General features: G+C 34.7%; 1 protein-coding gene across 3 annotated transcripts in view; it reads right to left on the bottom strand.

The window, feature by feature from the left end:
- Positions 1-1483: 1483 nt before the first annotated feature.
- Positions 1484-26676, bottom strand: part of LOC145681030 (transforming growth factor-beta-induced protein ig-h3-like) — a 125372-nt gene continuing 100179 nt past the window's right edge. For 2 of the 3 annotated variants that reach the window (XM_081752337.1, XM_081752338.1), the window contains exons 11-13: positions 25980-26141; positions 14049-14192; positions 1484-7731 (exon numbers count right to left, since the gene is read on the bottom strand). In XM_081752337.1, coding sequence (XP_081608463.1) covers positions 7501-7731; positions 14049-14192; positions 25980-26141 — 537 coding nt within the window. In that variant the 3' untranslated portion in view covers positions 1484-7500. The remainder of the gene's footprint in view (positions 7732-14048; positions 14193-25979; positions 26142-26676) is intronic. The other variant, XM_081752336.1, reaches the window with a different exon arrangement.

Genomic DNA, 26676 nt, shown 5'->3' with positions numbered 1-26676 from the left:
CTTGGAATTTTATATGAGAAAATGAGGATATACGCATTTATACGCGTTAAGTACATAATTAGTAACGAATATTGACATACGAATTGAAAGCTATAGGAAGTAACAGAAAAAAAAGTATTTTGCAATAACTAACGGGTTTGTTAGATACAATTAGTCATTACAATGTTCACAATAATCATAGGTTAGAGATGAAAATTGATCACTGTTGTTCTTCTGTTTTATGAAGAAATGACGCAGGCAAAATACTCCCTTGCACCATGAACATTTTATATGTACAATTGTGTTGCATCCGTCAAGAGAACAGTTCGCAGAACCAAAGCAAAAAGCAAATTCGACAAGTGATTCAAACGTTATAGGCTTATAATTTGTTCGTAACCTGCCTGCAGAACGCAAACTGAAACAATCCAATGTATCGCGGTGATCGGAAGTGAATCGTACGGACACGAACTTTATTTGATTGTTTCGTTGGTACATTATAACGTCCAGATGAAGAAGATTCATACTATGTACAAATCTCCTGCCATAATCTTTGATTGATCGGAATCAAAATACATCAATGGTTGCACAAATCGTGTGCAATTCTTTGGTATCTTCTCAACCATTACGTCTTGGCCATCCGTCATGCAACTTGTAATGGACAATTTGTCTGTGAATGGACCCCAGTGATGAAGCAATAATAAGTTCAAACCATCAGGCTTCGCCATGGGTGAGAATACTTAACGCATTGAAACGTGCATCCACTCATTTTCTCATACAAATTTCCAAGCTGAATATCTCGAACAGTTCTCAACGTACAGGAGTTTTATTACCTGTTGTAATCAGCATGAATTGGTCCTTCAAATGACATGCTTATTTCTCTGCGGGCGAGTGCTTCTCCCAAACTTCCCTTGCCAGCTGGCTTCAGACCATCATATCCATTAAATAATACAATAAAACAATTAATTTAAACAATGAAATGTGCAAATTATACATATAACAGAAAAGACAATCCTTTTATAAACATCCAAATGTATGTCGTTCCACTTAGTGAGCAACTTTGTAACTTATAGTATGCCACATAGATTTGCTGTGATGATTACTAAATTAATCCCTACTAAATTAATTAATAATCATAAATTTAGTATGAGGGATTAATTCCTTTCTTTCCAAATACAGTTTCTCCCAGGCTCGTGGCAGTCAGCACCTTCATATTTGCAATCAGCGACAGTCGTGGCAATCAGCACCAATAATTGGCTGTGGCAGTCAGCACCCGTGGCAATTAGCACCTATCCTTATCCTCTGAGTTTGAGAAGTTAATGGTACTTGTAGATCGATGAATAAAAGAAACTTCAATGAAGTTCTTTGAATATAACCGGAAAGTTTAGTTTCATACAGGAAGTTAGTTTTAAAGAAACTACAATGTAATGTAAACGAAAGCTAATGAAATTATGAGTTTAACACAAACTCCATGAACTTTACAAAAATGAATTTATATTAGATTATTTCAAAATTATTTTATTTGCTACTCTAGCACCTTACAATAATAGTGGTCAATATACAAGTTATGTTTAAATACACTTAATTTAAGGCGACATACGGTAAAAGATCGTAAAAAAAAAAATCAATGGCAATATGAAGAAAAAATAATATCGTATACGTATTACACAGATAATTGCTTTAACGTTAAGTAACAAAGTGCATTAAGTATTTACTGTAGAAATACTCAAAATAAAAGTTAAAAATAGCTGTAGATTTATATATTTTAAGTAAATTTATCAACTTACATACCTATTGACAAACACTAGAGGTTCCTACAATATAATGACGAACAAATACTAGAACATCTTCAATAAAAATGGTTTTTCTTCACCTTCAAAACAAGAGAGATTATTTTTGGTTTGCTTTACGAATGCCATCACAAAGATATTTTTAAAAATTGAAATTAGATCTTAGGCGACGTTCATGGATTCTCACAGAGGAAGAATTGTGAACTTATGCTCTCCGTAACTCTTGACACTTATGTAGTAGCAGCTTTAGTCCTGACTGACCATTACGTTCGATTTTCCCATCGTCAATTGTGATACAATTTTCCTTTTCTCTGTAAATACTGAAAGATAGATACCATTAGATAGCTTCCCCTGTGCTTGTTTTTATCTACTACAAGTACTGAACGAAATATCTACACAGTATTTGTGACAGTTGCTCATGAAATAGTGGCTCTCGTAAAGTAAACCTATACTGTAATTATTCGCTACGATATGTATATTTAAAGTCAACCGCAATTAAGTAGGTGCTCTACATTTGAAGAATTCATATAGAAACTATAAAGTAGAATTATATATTAAGGATTTGGAAAAAGATTACCTTTGGCGTTAATCTCTTATTGTAAAGAAAAATGGATATGTTGTGCATAAGCAGCTTCTACAATTGAATTTTTATAGAAAACTAAAATAACAAACAAAAAATTCACCTGTCCACTCTTTTCAGAATTTTCAATTCTTTATTTTAAAAATCCAAAAGAGGAAAACATGTAAATATGTATTTTTATAGACACTTTAATAAGTTTAAACCTGCATATAATAGAAGTCCCACAGTCGGGATGTCCTGAAGGTCTTCCTAAAATGAGTCACTAAGCTATGCTGAAAAGTATTCTTAGAACATTCAGCGTGTTTTCCTGGTAGCTATGGTCAGGCATATATATTTGCTACAGTTTTCAATGGAAAGATGTTGCACTAATTCGATTTTTTCAGACATACTTTCAACTATAATTTCAAAAAAAGAAATATATTTTTGCAGAAACTGATTGTTAATATGGTTTCAAGAGATATACCTCGATACATAAAATTAAAAATAATAAAAAGGATACTAATCCTTTTGATAAGTATTTCAATTTCATGCTGTCAATCCTTTAATTTGTCTTTCTTAAAAATGCCGTAAAACCCAGGATCAGGGAGAATACCGAGTTCAACGACATTTTTTAAATGTAATTATTCAAATACGAGAAAATCTCTCTTATTTTATTCATCAATTACTGTATCTAAGACAATGAAACTAGTCCTAATGCAGTAAAAATCTTCTGAACAACCACGTCTTTAGGTCGAAACAGGGTGCGAAATCCAGAGATAATGAGGGGGAATTCCCAACTTAATATTTTTGGAAGAAAATTTCCCCTCGCTAAAATTTACTGAAGGAGTGAATGAAATGATAGTACTGTCAGAAGCTTGGAAATTAATTACAATAATTCACACATAGGGCTAATTAATATATATTTGACAAGTAGATCTAATTAATGGGTGAACTAGTGGTTACGGTATCGTCAATCTTACATAGTTTAATAATTATGGATGTTCAATTATGTGAACTCTCCATGTCGAAATATTCCAGTGCAAAGAGTTTTTTTTTTTTTGCTTTTTTTTCTTTGACACTTCTGTCTTTCACCAACTTCGACTGTTATGATTTCGCATCCTGCTCCTAATCACGACCAGATTTTGTTAGGGTGTTCCTTAACAGTAATGCCTTTCAACCCACTTTACACGACGGCCACAACTCAACCGAAGACAATTGATTTTCTTTTTGTTGCCAAAATTTACTATTTTAACCCCGTTTAAGATAACCAGTTTACTACAAACATATGGTTTGTCGAATTAAGAACTTTCAGCATTATAACGTGGCCACATAATATTGATTATCCGCCCCGATTAGATTATTGAATGAAGTCTGGAAGTCAGAAATATTTCCGATGCAATCCTTCTAAGCGTATCTCAAAGAAAGTGTCAATCCTGCCTACTTTTAATACGTAGATAGTCCCTTTGTGGCAAATTAAAGTACATTAGAGAAAAATGAAAATGCAATTCCAGAAATTATCAGCAAACTAATTGACAAACGTCTAGTATGTAGAAGCAACTGAGGTGATTATCTTTTGCTCAATGAATGTTTCTTTGTTATTTTTGTATTATTTCAGCTGTCACAGTATTTATAGTGTACACTGTGAGTTTGAGAGTTTCTCAAAAGCTTAAAAATAATTGTCTCGGCTTCTTTGAATGATTTGTCTTCTTTATGAGTCAATTATTGTACGGAGAGCTTGAACAACTTAAATTAATAAACTGTATGTTAGTTACACTCGTATTTTGTTTTAAAGGAAATGGTCAATTACAGAAGCGAAAGCGCGGTTATAAGAATCAGGAACCACGACAAATTTTACAATAATTCAGTTGCAGCTTCCTTTCTCATGGTGGTCAGCTTGAAGAGATTTTACTGTACATAATGAATATCAGTAAATCTAAATTTACATCAGCCTTTCAAGGACGAATTAAGTAACTACTTAAGATCTAAACTTTCAGAACAAGGTTTTAAAAAAATACATTCGCTAAGTTTGAACTTTCATAAGAATCTTATTGTGTGGTTCAACTACCGTAACAAGTAGTTTGAGTTTCATAACAACCGAGCGTTATTCTTTTATTTGTGCCTGATGTTTGTAAACATGCAGTCAAGTAGTTGAACAGATATTTACATTTTTCAGTAGAATCACTTGACCATGGTTGACAATGTTTATACTTTGAGAATAATATTGCCAGGTCATACGCCGGCTTCTTTTTAAGTTATTTTGGGTACAGTTTTAAGAAGCAAAACAAAATAATAGTGAACAAATAAGGAAAATTATTGTGTATAAATGTACATGATACAATATGTTTAAATTTCTAAATAAAAATAATTATAATAGCAAGATCATTTTAGATCAAGCTTAGAATCGACATTAAAGTTCTCTAGTATCCCTGCTCATCAACTGTCTAAATCAAAGATAAAATTTATAGTTGTTGCTGAGCAAAAGAATTGCACACATAAAGCGAGAGAATTTTACTATTAAAATCGAAATTCTTAAACTACTATCAAATAAATAATTTTATTTTCATTTCTAGGGCCTCATTACGTATGAGTCTTCGCAAGATTTGTAACGCAGCGCAAAAAAATGCATAATGCAATTATAACTATGACGCAGATTATAGCGAAGTAAAACGCAAATTTTGCGTTGAATTGACTCAGAGATGCATAATGAAACCCGAGGACAATGTTTTGAAATGAGAATAGTAGGTCTACTTTGCAACGTTCATTTCATTTTTAAAGAAAAGCCGGTACTCACCATGAATATAGTATTCTATTAATCGTGATTGGTTCCTGAGGAAAGACTCGAAGCATAAGCAAGTGAAAGAAATTAACACTTCCCGTCATGTATTCGTAGTATTATCTTACGTAATATACTGTTTTTCAGTCTTCAAAACGATATAAAGTAGAATATTAATTTCATAGACACATCTTTAAAGGGATAGGAAATTTATGCTTGAAAAAAAAAAAAAAATTAACCAAAGAGGTGTCACTATGTACCGCCAGGAAAAAAGCACTGGTACTTTGTAATATGAATTTTTAATTTCTTAATATTTTATTATTAAACGCCGATCTTTCCATTCCCCTATTCAGATAAAGAGGTGGAAGTATTTATTCAACTTATAAACCAATATCGTTTGGAATGAAATCAATAATTCTACGTACACGTAAACTAGAAATGGTAGCTCTGACTTGGCCTAAGACGACTGAATGAACCCCTCAAGTACAGTATGCACCAAAATATACAGTATTACGCGCATTTTGAACACGTGGTTGCGTTTGTCGACGGGCATATCCCGATTTCTCTGTAAATTTCGAGGGGGCACATTCAGACGCAGAAGGTATATATATGAGGATGTTAAGACAAATTGCATTCAAATTATGACAAATATTGTATATTCATAATTACAGTAGGGAGCCCCCCCCCCCCAGGACCGGCGCCCTTGGGCATAACTCCAGCTGCGCGAGTTCGCGGTAGTGAAAAGGAAGTTGTGTTGTGCAGTTGTTGGAAATGGGTCTCTTGACAGAGGAAAAGTATTCATAGTTGAGCAATATTTCCGCTCATACTGAAGCGGTCATGAGGATGGACTAAGTTTAAAAAAGGTGGCAGAACAATTCCGACAGGAGTTTAATAAGACGGCATCAAGTAACACAGTTATGCTGTCTATTGTTACGAAATCCACCAAGAACTGTGCCTGAATTATGTGAGCAAATAATCTCTTTTTGCAGGGGTCTGCAGCAACCTTTGTTTCAGGATATGTTTGAGAATCTGTGTGAATGATATGAACACTGTCTACAGCGAAGTGGTGCACATTTTGAACACTTACATTACGCATACCGTGGGAAATTAATACACTAATAGTGTGTGTGTACGTATGTATATTTATTTCTTTTGAGAAATAAACTCATAGATAACAATAATGCAATTTAGTTCATCTTTTCATTTCAGTACTGTATAATTTGGCGCATAGGGCCTACTGTATTTGTCTCAGCCAATGAGAATACGAAACATGTACCAGAAAACTTATAAAGAAATAGAGAAGAAAAAAATTGATATTTGCAAAAGTAAACAGAGGGGCTAGGGAAGGGAAACTAAAATCCCAGACATATTATTTCCCCTCAAGCACACTTTGGAGGAAAATAAAGTCCCAGGCATACTATTTTCTTTCAAGCATACTTTGGAGGAAAATAAAATTCCCAGACATGCTATTCCCTCTAAAAGCACACTTTGAAAGAAAATAACGTACCAGACATTATTTCCTCACAGGCATACTTTAGAGAAAAATAAAAGCCCCAGACATACTATTTCCTCGAAGGCACACTTCGGAGAAAAATCAAGTCCTAGACATACTATTTCCTCTAAAGAGCACTTTAGAGGAATATAAAGTCTCATAATACTATATCATTTAAAGCACACTTTGGAGAAAAATAAAATTACAGACATATCCTCTAAAGCACACTTTGGAGGAAAATAAAGTCCCGGATATACTATATCCTCTAAAGCACTTTGGAAGAAAATAAAGTATTAGATATACTATTTTTTCTAAAATACACTTTGGTCAGAAGAGCATCATGGTAACTTCATCTAGGTTATCTCTATGAACAAATTATGCACTGATATTCATGAGGATAGTAGACCGCCTTTCATACAGCAAATCCCAGCTAGAAAAAATCAGGAGATGACATGGGTATGACGAAAAATACTGTATATTTAAAATGTGATACAGTAATTGCTACAGTAACATATTCATGGTACATATCGGCACATTCTTCAGAAAAGAAGCACTGGCTGTGATAATGTTGAATTCAAGTATGTCTCAGATGTTTTGCTACCCAGAGCTTTATCATCCTTGAGAAAATTGAAAATTATATATTTTTCTTCCCAAGATTATACCTATTACCTTATATGTCTGATACTGAAATACTCTTATACTTCAAACATGTCTCAGGATTCCCTAATACTGCCCTGAGAGAGACAAAAATATCTGAATGCAACACTGACTAAAAATGACTGTGGTTGTTAGTTATTCTATTTTCATACCTTTATTAATTAAAATATGTACAAAACTAGTCTTTCTAAATGGACTATCAAAAATACGGAAAAAATAGACTATTTTTATACTTAAACACAACTTGAAGTTCTCAGGACATGGCAGGATTTGATATTTGTATAAGGCGATTGATACGATGCACAACCCCATTTGAACAGTGTATGTCTGGTTCCTCAACAAGCGCAATTCCAGCGTAGACGGGTCCTTTGCCAGAACGTCGAATCAATATAGGTTCGTTGGTTAACGTTGGAAATTGGTGGTATATTCCAGACATAAGTCCAGAAGTAAATATGCAATCTTCCACAATGTGGTTACCCATTACCTGAAACAAAAAGAAAGAAACAAAGAAATCTTAAAATTCTCCAAGTACGCACCTTAGTCAGCTGGAGCCTATTTCTCAAGACCAACAAGTCTTGTTAAGTGTTTTACAAGTTGTAAAATATCGTAAAGTAGGGATTCTAGAATAATAGTAGAAGTCATTTCTATATACTAATGCTGATACTAGTATTTATAATTAGTCATAATTTTATTGTCATGTTTATACAATTGTAAAAATATTTGTTTTTGAAAATAGACCCCTGAAATAATATTCTTAAATCTACCACTTCCGGTTTTAAATGACAGCTTTGAGTTTTACGACTTCCGGATTTAATTGAAGAACTAGCTGAAATACCCATTTTTTTACATGGAAGGTTTACGAAAACTATTTGAACCCCTTCCAACCTTTACGATACACATTTCAATGAAAGCATAATGATAAAAATTCGTAAGATAATTTATTTTCGGCATAAATGTTTGAATCTCCTACTCTACCCATTTAGGATACGCCCTTTAATTAAAATAACGTGATAAGAATCCAGTTTGAGGCAAGTACTGATTATGTTCCAAAAGTCATTTCAAATGGGTCAGACGTTTTCTCGCGATGCAACCGCAAATAACGATTTTGGACATTTTATTTTTCACAACGTTTTCTCGCGATGCAATCACAAACATTGATTTTGAACATTTTATTTTTCACAACGTTTTCTCGCGATGCAATCACAATCATCGGTTTTGGAAATTTTATTTTTCACAACGTTTTCTCGCGATGCAATCACAAACATGGATTTTGGAAATTTTATTTTTCACAACGTTTTCTCGCGATGCAATCACAATCACCGGTTTTGGAAATTTTATTTTTCACAACGTTTTCTCGCGATGCAATCACAATCATCGGTTTTGGAAATTTTATTTTTCACAACGTTTTCTCGCGATGCAATCACAATCATTGATTTTGGAAATTTTATTTTTCACAACGTTTTTTCGCGATGCAATCACAAACATCGATTTTGGAAATTTTATTTTTCACAACGTTTTCTCGCGATGCAATCACAATCATCGGTTTTGAAAATTTTATTTTTGACAACGTTTTCTCGCGATGCAATCACAATCATTGATTTTGGAAATTTTATTTTTCACAACGTTTTTTCGCGATGCAATCACAAACATCGATTTTGGAAATTTTATTTTTCACAACGTTTTCTCGCGATGCTATCACAATCATCGATTTTGGAAATTTTATTTTACACAACGTTTTTTCGCGATGCAATCACAAACATCGATTTTGGAAATTTTATTTTTCACAACGATTTCCCGCGATGCAATCACAATCATCGATTTTGGAAATTTTATTTTTCACAACGCTTTTTCGCGATGCAATCACAAACATCGATTTTGGAAATTTTATTTTTCACAACCTTTTTTCGCGATGCAATCACAATCATCGATTTTGGAAATTTTATTTTTCACAACGTTTTTTCGCGATGCAATCACAATCATCGATTTTGGAAATTTTATTTTTCACAACGTTTTTTCGCGATGCAATCACAAACATCGATTTTGGAAATTTTATTTTTCACAACGTTTTTTCGCGATGCAATCACAATCATCGATTTTGGAAATTTTATTTTTCACAACGTTTTTTCGCGATGCAATCACAAACACCGATTTTCGTCATTTTATTTTTCACTTCTTCTTACTCCCCATGCTTATAGGACAGAACTTGAATTTAAACTGCTTCACGAATGTCACTATGTCATCTCACCGACCTCAAAATCCGAAAATTATAGATTGGATTCTAATATCGGTCATTTTCCATTATTTTTACATGTGCTACTGGTGTATCGGAAAAACTAATATGATTAAAAAGAAACTAGCTTAGGTCATGGCCCAGTCATGTACCAAAAATCGTCAAAAATCGGTCGAATAGTCTAGGAGAAATTGACCACCAAACATCGCTACATTTATTTTTATTTATACAAGTTTAAATAAGAATGGAAGTCATGGGTTTCTCGATGACTCGGACGAATTCTTACGGAAATCATAAGTTTCGTTTAGTAGCACATAATCCTCTTGGCAAATTTGTACTTTCAATTTCAATTATATTAAAATTAGTTTCAAATATACTAAGATGTAACCACACTAATGTTTGCTGTGAGCCAATTAGTTTGTAATGCGCTATTGTCAAGCCTCCGGAGATAAATTATTTTCAGCGAGTGAATGTTGTGACATGTTGGTGATGTTCTCTCCCGTCTTACTAACAACATGTATCATACCAGCTAAATCGAATTTCCTCATTACAGAGTTGGTAACGTCGCTGTACTTGGATTGGTACACGTGAGGGCAGCACTCAAGATTAAGTGTGTATTTGGATGCTATACAATAATAATAAGAGGGCCGTGAAAGTCAATCCGGGACATTTTCAAAAATTTAAAATCGAACCCCAGGGTGAAGGCAGTGCAAATAGTAGGAACTGGCAAGTTTGTCCTGTTATTGGCAGGCGACACTCGTTTCACATGCCAGCCCAAAGACCGTTATTCAAGACAGCAGACAATAGTGCGGACGTGTACACCGAACAGCGTATAGTGAAGGAGAGCATAGAATCAGCTGGAATTAACAGAATACTTCATTCACAATACACGAGACATTCAGCCGTAGTAAGACTTTGAATGATGCAAGCCATTCAAAGACGGTTGTGCGTCTGTCACTGACGATCCCAGCCCTTAACAGTCATTGAACAGTTTATCGCTGGCAATCGTCACATAAGTCGAACCGTCCAAATGAAAGAAAGTGTCACAATAGATGAATGATATGTCCATCTCACTGCTGGTTGTCACATTCGGACGATCACATACCGTGACAAGGGGCACAGCAACTTTGTTCGTCAGTGCAGGGAAAGTTTCTCTCGTGACTTTATAGTTGTTACGGGATTCATATATGTGGGCAAGTTGATGATATGCAAAATGGGCAAACACGTGAAGGTGAACGCAAGATACTTTCAAGAATCGATTCTGACACCTATCTGTCGGAGAGACATCCTACAATTATATAGAATGGGCGCGAAACAGTTGATGATCCACATGAACAAGACTTCGACTCATACAGCCCGAATATCATTACGTTTATCAGGAAATGATAACAGAGGAATTAGAAATGTGTGCCATTCCGTTTGAAGACATTCCTATGAAAAGCCCAGATGACAGTCCAATGGATTTTGTGGACTTATACTGCTGAAATGGCGTCTTCTATATCGCCGCCCGCGCACCGTGGATGGTCTATGGAAAGCTTGCAGGGAGGAGTGGGACAGAATTCCCATGCCTGTCCTGCGTCGGAGCTTGCTGCAATGGAAACTGCAATGCTGTGTGATAGTCTACAATGCTGGAGGTCCAATAGAATATGATTGGTGGTGGTGGCGCGGTATCTCTTAAAGTGAATACCCGTCAAAAAATGATCGGATATAAAGCGAAAACTTTCTATATGAGGGTGATTGATTTTAAAATTATAGTATAAAAAAAATAACTATCTCTGCACAAACACTTGTAACAACTGAATTCCAACTTTTATGGTTTATATTTTGTTCAAAATAGAAATGTCAAAACAAATCAATTACAACTAAATTATTCTTTGCGTTAACGAAGATATTTCATATGATGGCATAATTCTATTATCTTCCATCATCAATCTTCAATTTGCTGAGATGTTGGCCGTGACAATAGCTGATTTTTTTCTTTGTTAGACTTCTCTCTTTAATGACATATCTATTCAGGTAATAACGTACTTCAGGAGAATCCGGCTGCATTATACAGTGAATGACTGAAACCATAATATATATGTACACAGCAAAGAATAGAAACAGTAGATTATGCGAAACATTCAGTTAGATAGTCTTTGTAATTAATTATAAATTATAATTGCGCTGGTTAAACTGTAGCTTAATATATTTATATATACCGTCATAGACATATATTATCTATATATTAAAATGCCAGGGTTTCATATGTTTGTCTTCAAAGAAAAGCTTATACGTTTGTCTCCAATCCGTTCGACAATGAGATCTCGAAAACCGTAAGTGCTAGAAACGTGTCGTTTTCGTTGGTCGATATTTTTAAAAAATGGCGTCATTTCTTTATTACATTTTAGGAGTAGACTGGAAGTGTTGAAATTAAAAAAAGAAAAAAGTAAAGCATCATATCCTACGACTTATACATTCCAACACAACATAATTGTATATAGGGATTGTACGTTTGTTTCATGGCCAGAAATGATAATGAAAAACGAAGGATAACCATTTCTCCAGACTCAGATGGATCTTCATTCTTTGTAGTGTTTTGCCTAATGAACACCATATATCACTGACGTTATAATTAATTGTGTATGTAATGTATTTGCTTATTAGACCTACATATTGCATGCAAGAAGAAAGAAAACACTGATCATACATGAATTAGAAACTCCAACCGGAAGTTGGGACCTCGGTGGCTCAGTAGTAGTGTGTTCACCTCTGGTGCATGGGGTTCTTGGTTCGATCCCAGCTCGCACCGTGGTGGACAAACACCGTGTGTGTGGGTTTTCTCGGGGTTCTTCCTTTTCCTCCCACTTGATTCATTCCACAATTTCCTTCAATTTGCAATCATTATCGTCTCCTTTGGCCTAGCCGGCATAATCGTGGGACGTAAAACTTAAAGATCTCTCTCATCTCCAACCGAAAGTAGGCTCAATCTTGCAAACGGTGCAAGATATTGAAAAAATCTCATTTTTATGGTATCCCTTGCAATTTTTTTTCTTTTTTATCAAGACGTCTTTCAGTTGTGTCTCTAAAGGGACATATATAGATGTTATGAAGAATGACAAGGAGATTCGTGCTCATATGTGAATGATGCGCTGTATAGAGAGCGCAGGTTCAGCTAGTTTAGATTATTTATTTATTCTATCATTTTCTTATTTATGTATTCATTTTTTTTCATACGTAGCTCCATTATTGGTTCATCCAATATGCTTCAGGCAAAAATTTTCTTATACGCCTTATATCTGGAGAACTACATATAGTGTAGCCAAACCCAAACTATCACTTAACTCAATATGATGTGCTTATTCCGTACAAAACAATACGAAGACCCGATTTAGGGGCCGTTTGTGGCCCCTGATCCAAAAACCAATTATTGGCCAAGATCGCAATTTTTTAATGCATTTTTTGAATCATTCCTAAAATTCTTGTTTTATTTATTTGTTACTTCTTTATTCCATATCAAATACTTATTATACTTATTTTTTTTAAAAAAAAACATCGTCTTTCATATCTCATTTATCGCTAAAATTCATTCAAATCTATTAATCAAAGCCGTGCCATCGATACATAAGTTTGCCTGTTGAAGCTCCAATTGCCAATTATCTTAATGATAGTTACATATAAACTATAAGTAACGCCGGACACAAACATCTACGCATTTAATGAAGTCATTGTCTCAAAATTTTAATATCTGGGTTACTAATAATCACAGTTAAAAGTTCCAGATTTGATAACTGAATTTACACAAGAATTTAGATTTGTTTTTAAGATTTGTTTTAATACATTATAGAGAACATTCGTCGGGAGAATTTAGCTCTGACAGGATAATGCTGACGAAGATATCTACTTACTCCTGCGTTATTATTACTTGCAACAAACTTATTAAAATAGTTTGCTTTAATTATTTTAACATTGAAAATATATTCTGAACACTTATGCACAATCCTCTTCGTTTTGTGCTTACAGAAAACTCGTCAAAAATCCAGGAAATCGGAATCAAACCTAAGTTGTATAACGCTACATTTTCTTCAACGTATAAGAGTTTTCATGTGCATTGTAATAGTAATCACAATTGTTTCTTCTTTTAACGAACACCACTTATACTCGTATGTATATTGTGGCACCAAAGTTATTTGTATTGTCAATCGGCACTCACTAATCTTTGGTGCAGATTCAGATTACCTCAACTATTATAAAAAAAAATATATTTAAATGAGCAAATAGCATTCAAATACAAATAACAAACAAACATAAATTTAATTGTGCAGGTCAAATATATATAAGCGCCACTAAAGATCAATAAAGTAAAAAAAAAAAAAAAAAAAAAACTATGAGGTTCAAGCTAAGCTGGAGCATTACACTATTAGCCTGATCTTTTACCCACAAAATTTGAGAAGTTATTATGTAGAAAGTTCTGTCGACATCTGTACTTATAAATCATTAATTGTCATTAAATCATAATATTCACAGAAAGGAAATTAACACGTAATTAGTAAAAACAAGTTTTACTTTTAAAAAAATACCAATAAACTCACCGAATTGACAATCTGTGTATCAGCCAACATCCTATCGTACGTGAAAAGATCAGCTGCCCACTTGTCTATAGCCTGGTCAGTAGCAGCAAAAACTGTGTAAGGACCAGGATTAGACGCCAACACTTCCAAAAGCGATGGCGAAGTCTAGTTTTGGAAGAGAAACAGTATACTAATTATTACAAAGCTTATACGTATTTCGATGTTAGTGTAGCATTGTAACTTTTGGATGAGTACGATACTGAAATATATCTTGTGTGCACTAAACCAGTAGAGCAGGTGGAATGTAGCTAATTTCTTCCCCTCTACAGGATAATTCAAAAATCTCGTTACACATATGTACAGGACGAGACATCCTATACTACAGTTATCAAGAAATCATATTGTGAAGCTGGTTTGTCCCTCAACTACAAGGGGAGGAGTTTATTGATTGGATTTGATTTCAACAAGATGAAGCACCAACGAAGTGTATCCTAACAGATTAATTCGGAGGTGGTTTTCCACTTACCAGCACCTCCGAGTTGTACTCCCCGAAGTCCTGATCTTCATTGTTTGATAATGCATTGTGGGACTATATCAAACACCAGATTGCCAGTACGCGTTACCACATAACTTACGAACTGAAAAAAGCTGTCGACATGTATTTTCCACGATTACGCGCGCAAACATTTGTCATGAACATTTTAGAACATATCTGGAGGCGCGTAAACATTTGTCATGAAAATGATAGTGTCCACACAGACCCTCTGGACTAAGTTTCTATTTTGTCTCTTATTACATTCTATGTTTTTTTTTTTTTTTTTTTTTGATTCGTAACTTTACCTCATCGCAAAATACGCATATAAATACATAGTGGGTGTAACGAGACTTTTTGGCTCACCCTGTACCTCCAAGAGCATATGAAAAATTGTATGAACAGTATTAGAGTGAAATGATAGTTTGAGTTAGAGGTAAGGATGCTACCTATACAGGAACTGAATTAATGATATCATAACACAGATAATCACTTGCAGAGAGAACTGACATTTCCTTACACAAAGACCTCGCATTTCTTGTATTTACAAGCCAGATTCCTATTGGTTGGTTTTATACAGCTCGATCAAGATTGTTCACCAACATTTTAACTTTTCTGTTTGCCACGTTATATATTATTTTATGTTATTTCCTGGTAGTTAGTTACTTCAAATCTTGCAACTTAAATTCCAGGAACTTCCTTCGTAAAGTAGAACACTGAATACAGTTACGAAAACCCAATGACAATGCAATATTTTCACATAATTTTCGCTCTAGTCTATATTATAGCCTCAAATAAGAATTATCGAGCGCCTGATGCTTATACAACTAAAGTTTCACGAAAGTTTGGCTGGTTGCAGAAAACCACACGTTCTGTTGACATAAACTCGAGCATTTTCCTCTTCACAATGAGATGTAAGACACTGTTGCTTTTTAAATGCAATTAAAAATGTTGAATACAGGCTAGTTTTAAAAACATGTTTTTTTAAAACTTTTTTCTAAATAATGATTTTCTAAAACGCACAGAAAAGGAAGAATTTTGAGGGTGGGTAAAAGAAAGAAATTGGAGTAAGACTAAAAAGAGCATTGGTCACGAGCAGTTGCGGATTCAGGCATCTTGCGGTGCGGCCCTCACTCGCCATTACACTCCCCCGTGATAAGATATCCACTAATGAAATCGAGCACTTTATAATAATATTTTTAAAAGTTTCTTTCATTACCCATTTTCAACACAGTGTTAAGCACAAATACCTATCTACAAGTTATTACTTTGTTACAAGTTTCGCAATATTCGTTCGTTCCTTAAAATCTCTCGATACATCGCCTGGTAAACTTTGACGTAATATTGCCCAACTGTTTATCGAATAATTCTTACTGGATTACAGAATATTATATACTGGTTAGAGAATATGACATAGATATTGGCAATTCAGCATTTCTTCCCACAGTGTACATTACCGGAAAGTGGCTATGAAAGAGCTAGAACCAACGATAAAATATAAATAGCATATTACCTTAATAGCATAATACCTTTCCTACTGCCTACTGCTACTCTTAATACACTTCCTCGCAAGCTTCTTCAGATTCTCTTCAATAAATTAAAATCTTAGATAGCTGTATCTGTTTTACTCTATTCCGGATATTATGCATATTTTGAACTATACAGAGGCATTATTTGTGGCTCCAGGACAGTGGCGGTTCTAGCCCGGGATCGGGGGTCCTAGGCCAACCAGTGTTTGGGTGACAAAAATAATTTAAGCTATTATTTATGTGTTTTTGAAAGCGTATAGTAAATTCATGATATACCTGTCATAGCTTGGGGTCTGACTGCCCCCACAGTTTTTACCTTCTAGAACCGCTACTGCTCCAGGGAGCAATTAAGAGTTTGAGATTTACAAACATTTTAATCAATACGATAATAATAAACAAGTGAAACAATCTACAGGTTGAGACAAAAGTCCAGCACTACTCTTGTATTTTTGAAATAGTTTAAAGAAAGATGGTGAAACTTTGAATGTGGGTTATTGGGGGAGGGTGCACCACAATTCATTTCAAGGTGGCTGCCATGATGCCAAATGGCACCATCTTGTGCGTTCCTACCCTAATTACCCACATCCAAATTTTCGTCATCTTTCCTCAAGCCGTTTCAAAAATACAAGGGTGGTGCTTGATTTTTGCCTCACCCTGTACTTATATCGGAGAATCTTCAGAAAACATGTAATCAGAAAACAATACTGACAATTTAGAGATTTTTCACTCAACGTCTCAACCTGTAGATGTAAGAATTTTTGTACGTGTGTTTTGTGTATCTTCTTCGGCAGAATAGTTTTTTGTTTGTAATCCATGTTACCGTTATTTATATCATTTCAGTTCCTCACTTTCCTTTCCTGAAGAAAGACAGGTTTTAGGCAAAGACGTTAACAACAATTAAGAGAGAAAAAAACGTGAAGGTCACACAGAGCTATCCTATACAGAAATCAATCAACTTCCTTTTAAGAAATCTACAAATGACAAACTTGTTTTTGACCAAAAAAAAAAAAAAAAAAAAAAACTTATAGGAAAGAAAAAGTGATTGAACTTAACAGTAACTTCATAAAAAAAAAAGTCAATCGATGGTCAAACTGTATCGAAAAACAGGAAGATAGTTCTTTTGGTTTTCTGGACTCCGTCGGTGATCATTATGGTAACTTGTTCATTGGATCAACAGACTGGTTTTGTCGAAGGACGTCACGGCATAGGTCGCTGTACGCATACCAGAACATACGTAATACTTCACATAAACACATGTCGTATGCAGAATATTTAAAAGAATTTTCAGCACACGCGAAAGTCTAAAGTTTCGTGAAAACTTGTTTAAATCTGATCTCTCCCTTTGTTCTTTGGATGTGGCAAGTCAAACAGCTGTAGCGATTACGCCAATAACGCTTGGGTAATGTACATTTAGAAGTTCGGTCATGTCTTGTTTTCTGTAAGTTTTAGTAAATTACCAAAAGACAGAAAAAATCAATCAAACACGAATTAAAAACGACTCGTAACTTATTTTCGGATTTCAACCGTGTCTACTTATATGGCATAATTTTCCAGGGAAATTTCCAAAAAGTAACATCTTGCTCGTTTTAAGAACTATAATAACCATCAGGGACAGAGGTGGCTCACCTCTTGTGCATGAGGTCCTTGGTTCGATCCCAACTCGCGCCAAGTGAGAATTGTGGTGGACAAACACTGTGTGCATGTTTTTTTTCCGGGGTTCTCCCGTTTCTTCCCACTTTCTTCATTCCATCATTTCATTCATTTCTCATCATTGTCGTCTCCTTTAGCTTAGCCGGTATAATCGTGGAACATAAAACTGAAAGATTTCATTTTATAATAGGCATCAAAATAAATTATGTGTAAGTCAAATTTCAAGAATTTTAAAATATTATAACCTTCTCTTTCTATATTTTGTACGTTACTCTTTGTTAAACCAACATTAACTTACTTTACACGTCAGCAACACATAAATACGAAACGAAAACGCAAGGCTAAAATCTCTAGTAAATAATTTTGTACACTTCTGGTCACAGAAACCTAAACCGCCTTCCAAAGACTAAACAAAGAAACAAAAAAAAAAAAAAAAATCTATACCCTTACGACCATCAGATCTGTGCTTACAGGGAATTATTTTCCCTCCATTCTGGTAGAGAGTAACACGCGTAGTCTTAGACGTGAAATAGGCAATCTTCACGTTACTACCAAGTAAATATATAATTGCTGGATAATATACAATCATAACATTTTACAAAAATGAAATATATATATAAATCTTATCAACCTAATCTCTTTTGTGGTTGCAGAGTAGAGAGAAAAAACTGATTCTCTCGCGTGATTGATATACTTGAACTCTGATATGATAACTTTATCACTAGAGTCATTATTATATTAACTAATAAATAAACAAATAGTATAAAGGAAATAATAGTACCATACCCCTTCAAACAAAAGGTATACTCTAAATATACCGTCATATACCCTGGCCTACAGCTCTCTTGATAAGTATTTTTGAACCTGCATTTACAATTTCAGTATATTTATCACATAACCAATGCTTTGCAAAAAAATCTTCTCACTCTGGCGCCAGTTCTGATATTCAAACGCCGTAATAACACAAATCTAATTTGATACATTTGCCTACATGTTTAGACTATAAATTAGCAACAATTTTTGTTCTGATAAATGTCGACAGACAAAGGGCAAAGTCGTTCTGTAAGGCTTCCGACACTTACGGAAAGCATAGTTTGGAAGTCTTTTTTTTTTTTTCTTTTGAAAAATCGAGACAAGACGATCATATTGTACCTAAGTATAATACTACTCGTCTTGTCTCGATTTTCATTTCGAAAATGAGACCAGAATTATCATGTTTCTCATCTCGTCTCGAATTTGAGAATTAACTTCTCGTCTCATTTTTGGGAGAAGAATCGAGATGATACAAGAAATTTCTCATTTCGTGGCTAACACTACACATGCGTCTTCTCCATTCCTTTCTAAGCCAAATACGGGTGTTTGTTCTGTTAATTTGATTAATTTATAAGCTCCCTCCTGGCTGTATGGTTAGTATACGCGCTTTCGTTACCCAAGACCCAGATTCGATCCCGATGGCAGTTCATTTAGTTCGGATACCACGTTAAGCTGTAAGTCCAGGTCTCATATACCCTCGGTTTTGAAAGAGACCGTACGCTCTAATCCATGAATCTTATTAATGGTTGGTACAGTTGCACAGGCCTCATCTCTGGGGCGTAGGATCCCTCGTTCGATCCCAATTCACACCAAGCGTGAGTGGGTTTTCTCGAAGTTCTCCTGTTTTCTCTCACTTTATTCATCCAGCCATCACATACCTCATTATCACCATCTTCTTTCCCCTTGGGCCATAATCGTCTTAAGTTAAACTAAAACTATATTAATTTATACTATTGAAATATTATTAGAATTTGTTTCAAGATCTAGTGTTAAAATCATTCTGAAAATTCGAGTTCTCAGGACCTAGAAGCGAAACAACTTAACTCCTATTTTCTAAAGGGGAAAAAATTGTTTTGAAACTCGAATGGGGTTAAGATCGCGGTGACTCGTGGTAGAGCGTTCACCTCTGGTGCATGGGGTCCTTGGTTCGATCCCAGCTCGCGCCAAATGAACTTTATAGTGTACAAACACCGTGTGCGTAGGTTTTCTCGCGATTATCCCGTTTCCTCCCACTTTCTTCATTACACCATTCCATTCATTTCTCATCATCACCGTCTCCTTTAGCTTTGCCGGCATAACCGTCAGACGTAAAACTGCAAGATTTCATTTCATTTTCATCTTTTTCGAATGGGGTCATGGAACGAGTAGTGTTATTTTAGATTTTGCCAGGGGCAAGACTGTACGCCGACGTAGGATTTTCGCTATTTTTACTAGTATAAATTTCTTCAAAATCATGTGTTTTTCAAACTCAGAGAGGAAGGCAATTGTCCCCTTGCCCCTGTATAGAATGAATTAAACTCGGATTCCATAGTATATGTTTTGTAGGCAGTTATATTGATTACCATTCCCTGGAAAACATAAAAACTTCCCCGTCTGAATGGTTTTAGCTAATCCATATTATTACTATTTCATTCAAAATCCTACTTCCGGCAACATAAGAAATTGTAAATCAACGTAGATTTTTAAGGAAGTGTTCGCAGAACCGTGGTACATTTAGCTGATTTAAAAGCGTGATTATTATCTACAAACAAAATAAATTGAAGCTCTTATACGTCTATGAGACAAAATAAACATAGCTTAACGTTATCGCAGATGTATTGTTCTGAAACAATTTCACGCTTCAGCAAAATTAACTATCTACAAGATGAAACGTTTAAATAAAAACTTTAATTAATTTTACTTGTGAAAAGATACGATTAGGTTTGCAACAACGGAAGAAAACTAACTTTACTCGTTTAAAAAACAATAAAAAAATGTTTGAATCTTCCGCATATTCCGTATGGGTCAAGCTGTAGGCGTTGGGTACACAATTTGGCACTCTAATAACATACATTGCAACGGTTTCTGTGTGTGTCTTTTCCCTTTCATTTTTTGTATTTTGGTCAAGGTATTTTTCCCTCCCTAAACATCATTCTTATTTCCCGATCCGTTCTGCTACACTAGCGCCATCTATCTGATTACAAAAAATGAATGGATATGATGTGTTGGGTTTTTTAGAAAGCTATGTGACTCGAGCCCGAAAGGTCACGCAGAGAAGAATTGATGATGTTTGTTTCCTCACAGATCGAGAAACGATTCGGTCATTATCTATCTGGTCCTTTTCATCTCCTTATTTTCCCCACTGTTGGCTGCAAAAGAAAGGAAAGAAAGAAAGAAAGAAAAAAAATAATTCGATTGCGAAATTCAAAAGTGAAAGTGGTTTTTTACATGAGATTTCGAAGGTGGTGCACTACGGCCATTTTTTTTTTTAAAAAAAAAGAAAGGGCATGAGATTGAAAAAAAAAATCTTTGAAGCGCAGAACAGGAAATAAAACCAAGACATGGTTATGTCTGTCTGATGTATTATGCTTTTAATAGCTGCAAATAGCAATCCATAAACACTTCGTGCCTGTTTTCGCTTTGAAGAGTTGAATGGAAAGATATTTTAAGATATAATATAGGTATCACCATGACGTACTATTTTCAATTCATGGCTTAAATATCCTTGTACGTGCGTATTTGGTTTACAATCTTTGAATGGAGAAAAGAAAAGCTACATGAAACTATAATTTTGAGTTGAGATACACGCACATTACCTCTATACGCACATTGGCTACGTGATCTTCAATTACGCTTGCAATATGATACTTTCCACTCAACGTTTTCGTAATTGCTCACACTCTGTTTGCAGAGGTGTTTAGAAAATTTTGAAAGCAGAAAGTAATTAATGTTGATCCTGAATGTTAAGAGCCTGCCTTACTAAAAATAATACAAAATTTACCATTTTTCTTTTGCTTGATTATTCATTAGTGAAAGGAGATAATGAAATGCAACTTAGCACAATCATAGATAATGTTATCCTACAACAGAAAATGTGAACCTGAGGAATGGTCAATGTTGCTATCCATAGAAATTACAGTGTTGCTAGAAAAACAATTTCCCTAAAATGTAAGTTAAGGCAGCGAGTAGAGGAACAGACTCAACTGCATTTGGTTACGTATCATATTGTTTTGGTTTCCAGTAAACTACTTTCTAAATAATAGTTTTATTTAGTTTGTAATAAACAAAATAGTTTTAACATACAGTTATTAAAACTAAATAATAATGTTTATTAAAAAGTAGTTCACAAGAAACCAAAGGAACATGATGCCTAATGAAATGCAGTTGAATTCATTCCTCTATTCGCTGCCTTAACTTAGGTTTTAGGGAATTTGTTTTTCTGGCAACACTGTAATTTATATGGATGGCAACACTGAACATTCTTCAGGTTCATATTTTCTGTTGTAGAATAGCATTATCTATGATTGTGGTAGCTTTCATTTCATTATCTCCTTTCACTGATGAATAATCAAGCAAAAGAAAAACGATAAATTTTGTATTATTTTTAGTAAGGCAGGCTCTTAACTAGTAAGTTTTCGTATCCTGAAAAAAATCATCTTTTATTGATTTTTAAGGAAAAAATTGAAAAAAAATTAGTTTAACGTCCCACGATTATATACCCTTTAGGCTAAGGGAGACGATGATTAAGGTAGAGGTCTGCATGTGTTCGGGCCTAAAGATCATATATCACTTCGGGCCCGGGCCGGGCTCGGGTTGTAAATTTTTAAATATACAACCATATTTCTCGTGCCTTTTCGGGCCTAACTTTGTGAATATACTGTACAACGATATATATTGCACCGTTCTTTCAGGAGAACTTTTAAAGCACAACTGCAAAATCAAACCTCTAATTGCTGTTAATAAAAACAATTTTGCGTTAATTATTAAGTTTCTGTAATTCGGGCTCATTTCGGGCACATTTGATTACCACACAAGCTCGGGCCGGGCTCGGGTCTAAATGCTAAAACGTATTTCGAAATCGGGTGGGGCCTCACATTATAAATTCACGGGCCGGACCGGTCCCATATTAAAAATTCCGGCCCGTGCAGACAGTAGCGTAGCCAGGATGTGTGTTTGGGGGGGGCCAAGTGCTGTTATAGGTACATATAGAAAAATTACAGACAAAAAAATATATACACATAAAAATATATGTAAAATTACAAACATCAAAGTACCAAAGTACATTGTCGGACCTCTTTGGGGGGGGGGCGGCCCCTCTGGGCCCCCCCCTTCCCTACGCCACTGCGTGCAGACCTCTAGATTAAGTCAACTGAATGATGATGGAGAATTGATGGAATGAGATATAGGAGGAAAAGGGTCGTACCCTGGGAAAACCCACGGACACGGTATTGTCCACTACAAAGTTACTTGGTCGGGAATCGAACCAAGAATCCCATACATCAGAAGTAAGTAGATTTTTAAGGAGTTTGGTTTATCAAAACTCTTTTATATCCGAAGTACCGGGTGTCCCAAAATTCACGCAAGAAGTAATTTTGATAGAAAAAACACGTTTATAAATATAAAATTGTAAATTTTTTATTGTTTCATAAAATTTACAATATAGGGTTATATATGGAATAGCATATCGGGTAAATGGCTTCCCGGTTTTGCTGGCACATACGCAATCTTTTGTTGAAATTTTCCATGACCGTTTTGCATAAATGTGGCTAAATTTCGTTGATACACTGCTCAATTTCCTCCTTCAAGACGTGAGTGATCGTGGGCTTGTCGGCATAAGCCTTAGACATCAAAAAGCCCAAAAGAAAAAAGTAAAACGGTGTTAAGTAAAATGAATCTGGGCTGCCAATTCTAATCACAAAAAAGGGAAATTACAGGGTTTCATACAGTAATTGAATTGTTTCTCGGGCTGCATGGTACATGGCATCGTCTTGTTGAAACCACATGTCCTTAACATCCACATCGTAAATTTAGGCACAAAAAACGGGTTTATCGCATCGCAATATCGAGCACCATTAACTGTTATTGCCTGACCAGCCGCATTTTTCTAAGAAGAATGGTCCAATGACGTCTCCAGCTCAAAAATTCGCACCAGATACTGACACGTTGTGGATGCATTTCGTTTCGCAACAATCACTCGTGGATTTTCTGAACCCCAAAGTATTTAAGATCACAAATTGATTCAGTCTCCCTACTTTTTTAAAATTAATATCTTCTCAGTTGAAAAGAGTTAAATCACTATTCCTACTATATTTTGTAAGAAAATTGAGAACTGTAGCTGCCAAATCTTCATTATTTTTTTTTAAAAAAATTGCTCAACAATGAAAACATGTTCTTTCTCCATTTTTAATAACCCTGAACTGTCACTTGCCACGTTTTTTCTTTTTTTTTTCGTTGGCATCAGTTTACTGCACAAATGGCGCAAAATTCAAATCTTGCGTGAATTTTGGAACATTTATTACTTACCCCGTCCGTCCAGTCATCCGTACGAGAAACAAAACAAAACAAACAAACAAACAAAAAATCTCAAGAACGACTTGATGGATCACCGTCAATTTTGGCCAGAATATAGCAGGTGAAAAGTTGTGGATCGAATTCGTTCATGGAGGTGATATCTAGACTAGAAGTGATAGAATCCAATCATTTCCGGTTTTAACGTTTATCGTTACAGACCAAAAACGATAACGGATATCTAGAAGTGGTTTTCTCCAATCAATTTATATATATATATATATATATATATATATATATATATATATATATATATATATATATATATATATATATAAAATTGATTGGATTATATATAAAAAATTCTCCAATCAATTTTTATATATATATATATATATATATATATATATATATATATATATATATATATATATATATATATATATATATAAATTGATTGGAGAAAACCACTTCTAGATATCCGTTATCGTTTTTGGTCTGTAACGATAAACGTTAAAACCGGAAATGATTGGATTCTATCACTTCTAGTCTAGATATCACCTCCATGAACGAATTCGATCCACAACTTTTCACCTGCTATATTCTGGCCAAAATTGACGGTGATCCATCAAGTCGTTCTTGAGTTTTTTTTTTCTCGTACGGATGACTGGACGGACGGGGTAAGTAATAGATGTTCCAAAATTCACGCAAGATTTGAATTTTGCGCCATTTGTGCAGTAAACTGTTGCCAACGTGAAAAAAAAAAAAAACGTGGCAAGTGACAGTTCAGGGTTATTAAAAATGGAGAAAGAACAATCTAGAAGTGGTTTTCTCCAATCAATTAAGCGCCCCAAGATTAACTCCATCCTTAACTATCTAGCTAAAACCGGAAGTGACAGGAATCCATTACAACTTCCGGTTTCAATATTGACCCTTGACCTATATAGAGCAAAAACAAAAAGAGGTAGCGAGAATCTTTTTGTTTTTAGATTCGATTTACCATTTTAAGAATATGTGCGTACCATCTCCCTTAACGTTCTATTCAAACCGGAAGTAAGTGGCAGAAATCAACCATTTTGGGATTTAATGTTGGTTAGTATGGAGTAGAAAAGATGAGAGATAAAAGTGTCGAATCAATTACCACCTCCCTTTTTTGAAGTCGGTTGAAAATGAGATATGTAATACACCAGAGAGTTATAACAACGGCCGTTCTAGCCCAGTGGCAGAGAGTTCTCCTCTAGTGCATGAGATCCCTGGTTCAAGCCCAGTTTAAACCAAGTGGGTTTTATGTTGATCACAGTATGTGTGTGTGTTTTCTCGGGGTTCTGTTTTCTCTCAGTTTCTTCATTTTACCATTTCGTCTAATATCATCCTTCTGTAAACCATCTCATCTTAGCTTCGTAGCATAAACAAGCGAATTAAGCTTTTAGGAAAGGCTATTAAAAAGCATTTTCAGGATTTATATTTAAGAAGAAACCAGGAGTGGTTCGAGTAAGACTGATTTCTCGAGGTAAATGGAGCTCATAATCTTTACGGTGTACGGGCACTAAAATGAATTTTGATGTAGAAAAGTGGAAAAGTAACGTTCCCCTCAGGAAATCCCATGAAAACTTTGATTCTCCTCAGATTCAGGACGAAATAAAGTTAACAATGCTATATGTTAGTTTTCTGCCTCTCAAATGTTTTCTTTTGCCGCACGACATGTCACTGGTTGGCCAAACAGTACATTTACTAACATTTGCAGTTAGTTTGATTAAACTAAGACCAGGGATGAACGAAGGGTTGGGAATCCAGACTTTTCTGTAGATTTAATCTAATTTTAGGTGTAACTGACAAACTCTAATATAATGAGGCCTCAGCTCATACTGAATTTGCACCCTTCCGAAATAAATCCCTGCGTACTTCCCTAATAAGAGCTATTTAAAAATAACAATGACTTACCCTGTTAAGTGCATTGATGAAACGAGAATAATTTCCTTTCCGCTGTAGATATTCTATAATATTCTCTTGTGGTGGTTGTAGCACTTTATCTACAATATGAATCACTCCATTACTGCCCTCAATGTCAGGCCTCAAAAGGACAGCATTTTCCACCATCGACCTCTGGAACAGAGAAAAATCTTAACACAGGATCATTATTATTTTGTTACTACTGTTGTAATATTTTACATTTTGTAACATTGCAACATTTCAAAATTACGATCAACATACCCGTAATTTTGTTTATCAGTTATGCCCATGCGCTCATGACGAGCTCATTCAATTACACAGTTTGAAAGCTTAATTATAGGGAAGGGGGCACAAACCTGAGAAAAGCAGAATAAAAACGTAGGGAAAATTAAGCAATGAAATCAAATTTTTAAAATATATATTATAACTTTCAACAAGTTAAATAAAAAATTATGTTTCATTAAGGGACATCTATGTGACAAAAAAGAACGTTATCAATCTGAATCAATTCATTAAGCTGAGATTTCTTAAGCTAACAAAGGATGAAGTTAAAGGATTTCTTTAACCACGACCACATTTTTCTAAAATCAGTTTTTGAGATATAATTTTACAGAACGATATATAAAAAAGTACCTCAGTCAGGATTGTAATTTTGTGAATGTTTGTAAGGGTTATTGGAAATGAGCTT

This window comes from Thermobia domestica, chromosome 3 (genome assembly GCF_964235325.1).
Source record: "Thermobia domestica chromosome 3, izTheDome1.hap1.1, whole genome shotgun sequence".
Lineage (NCBI taxonomy): Eukaryota > Metazoa > Arthropoda > Insecta > Zygentoma > Lepismatidae > Thermobia > Thermobia domestica.
This window is presented reverse-complemented; position numbering and strand designations above follow the sequence as displayed.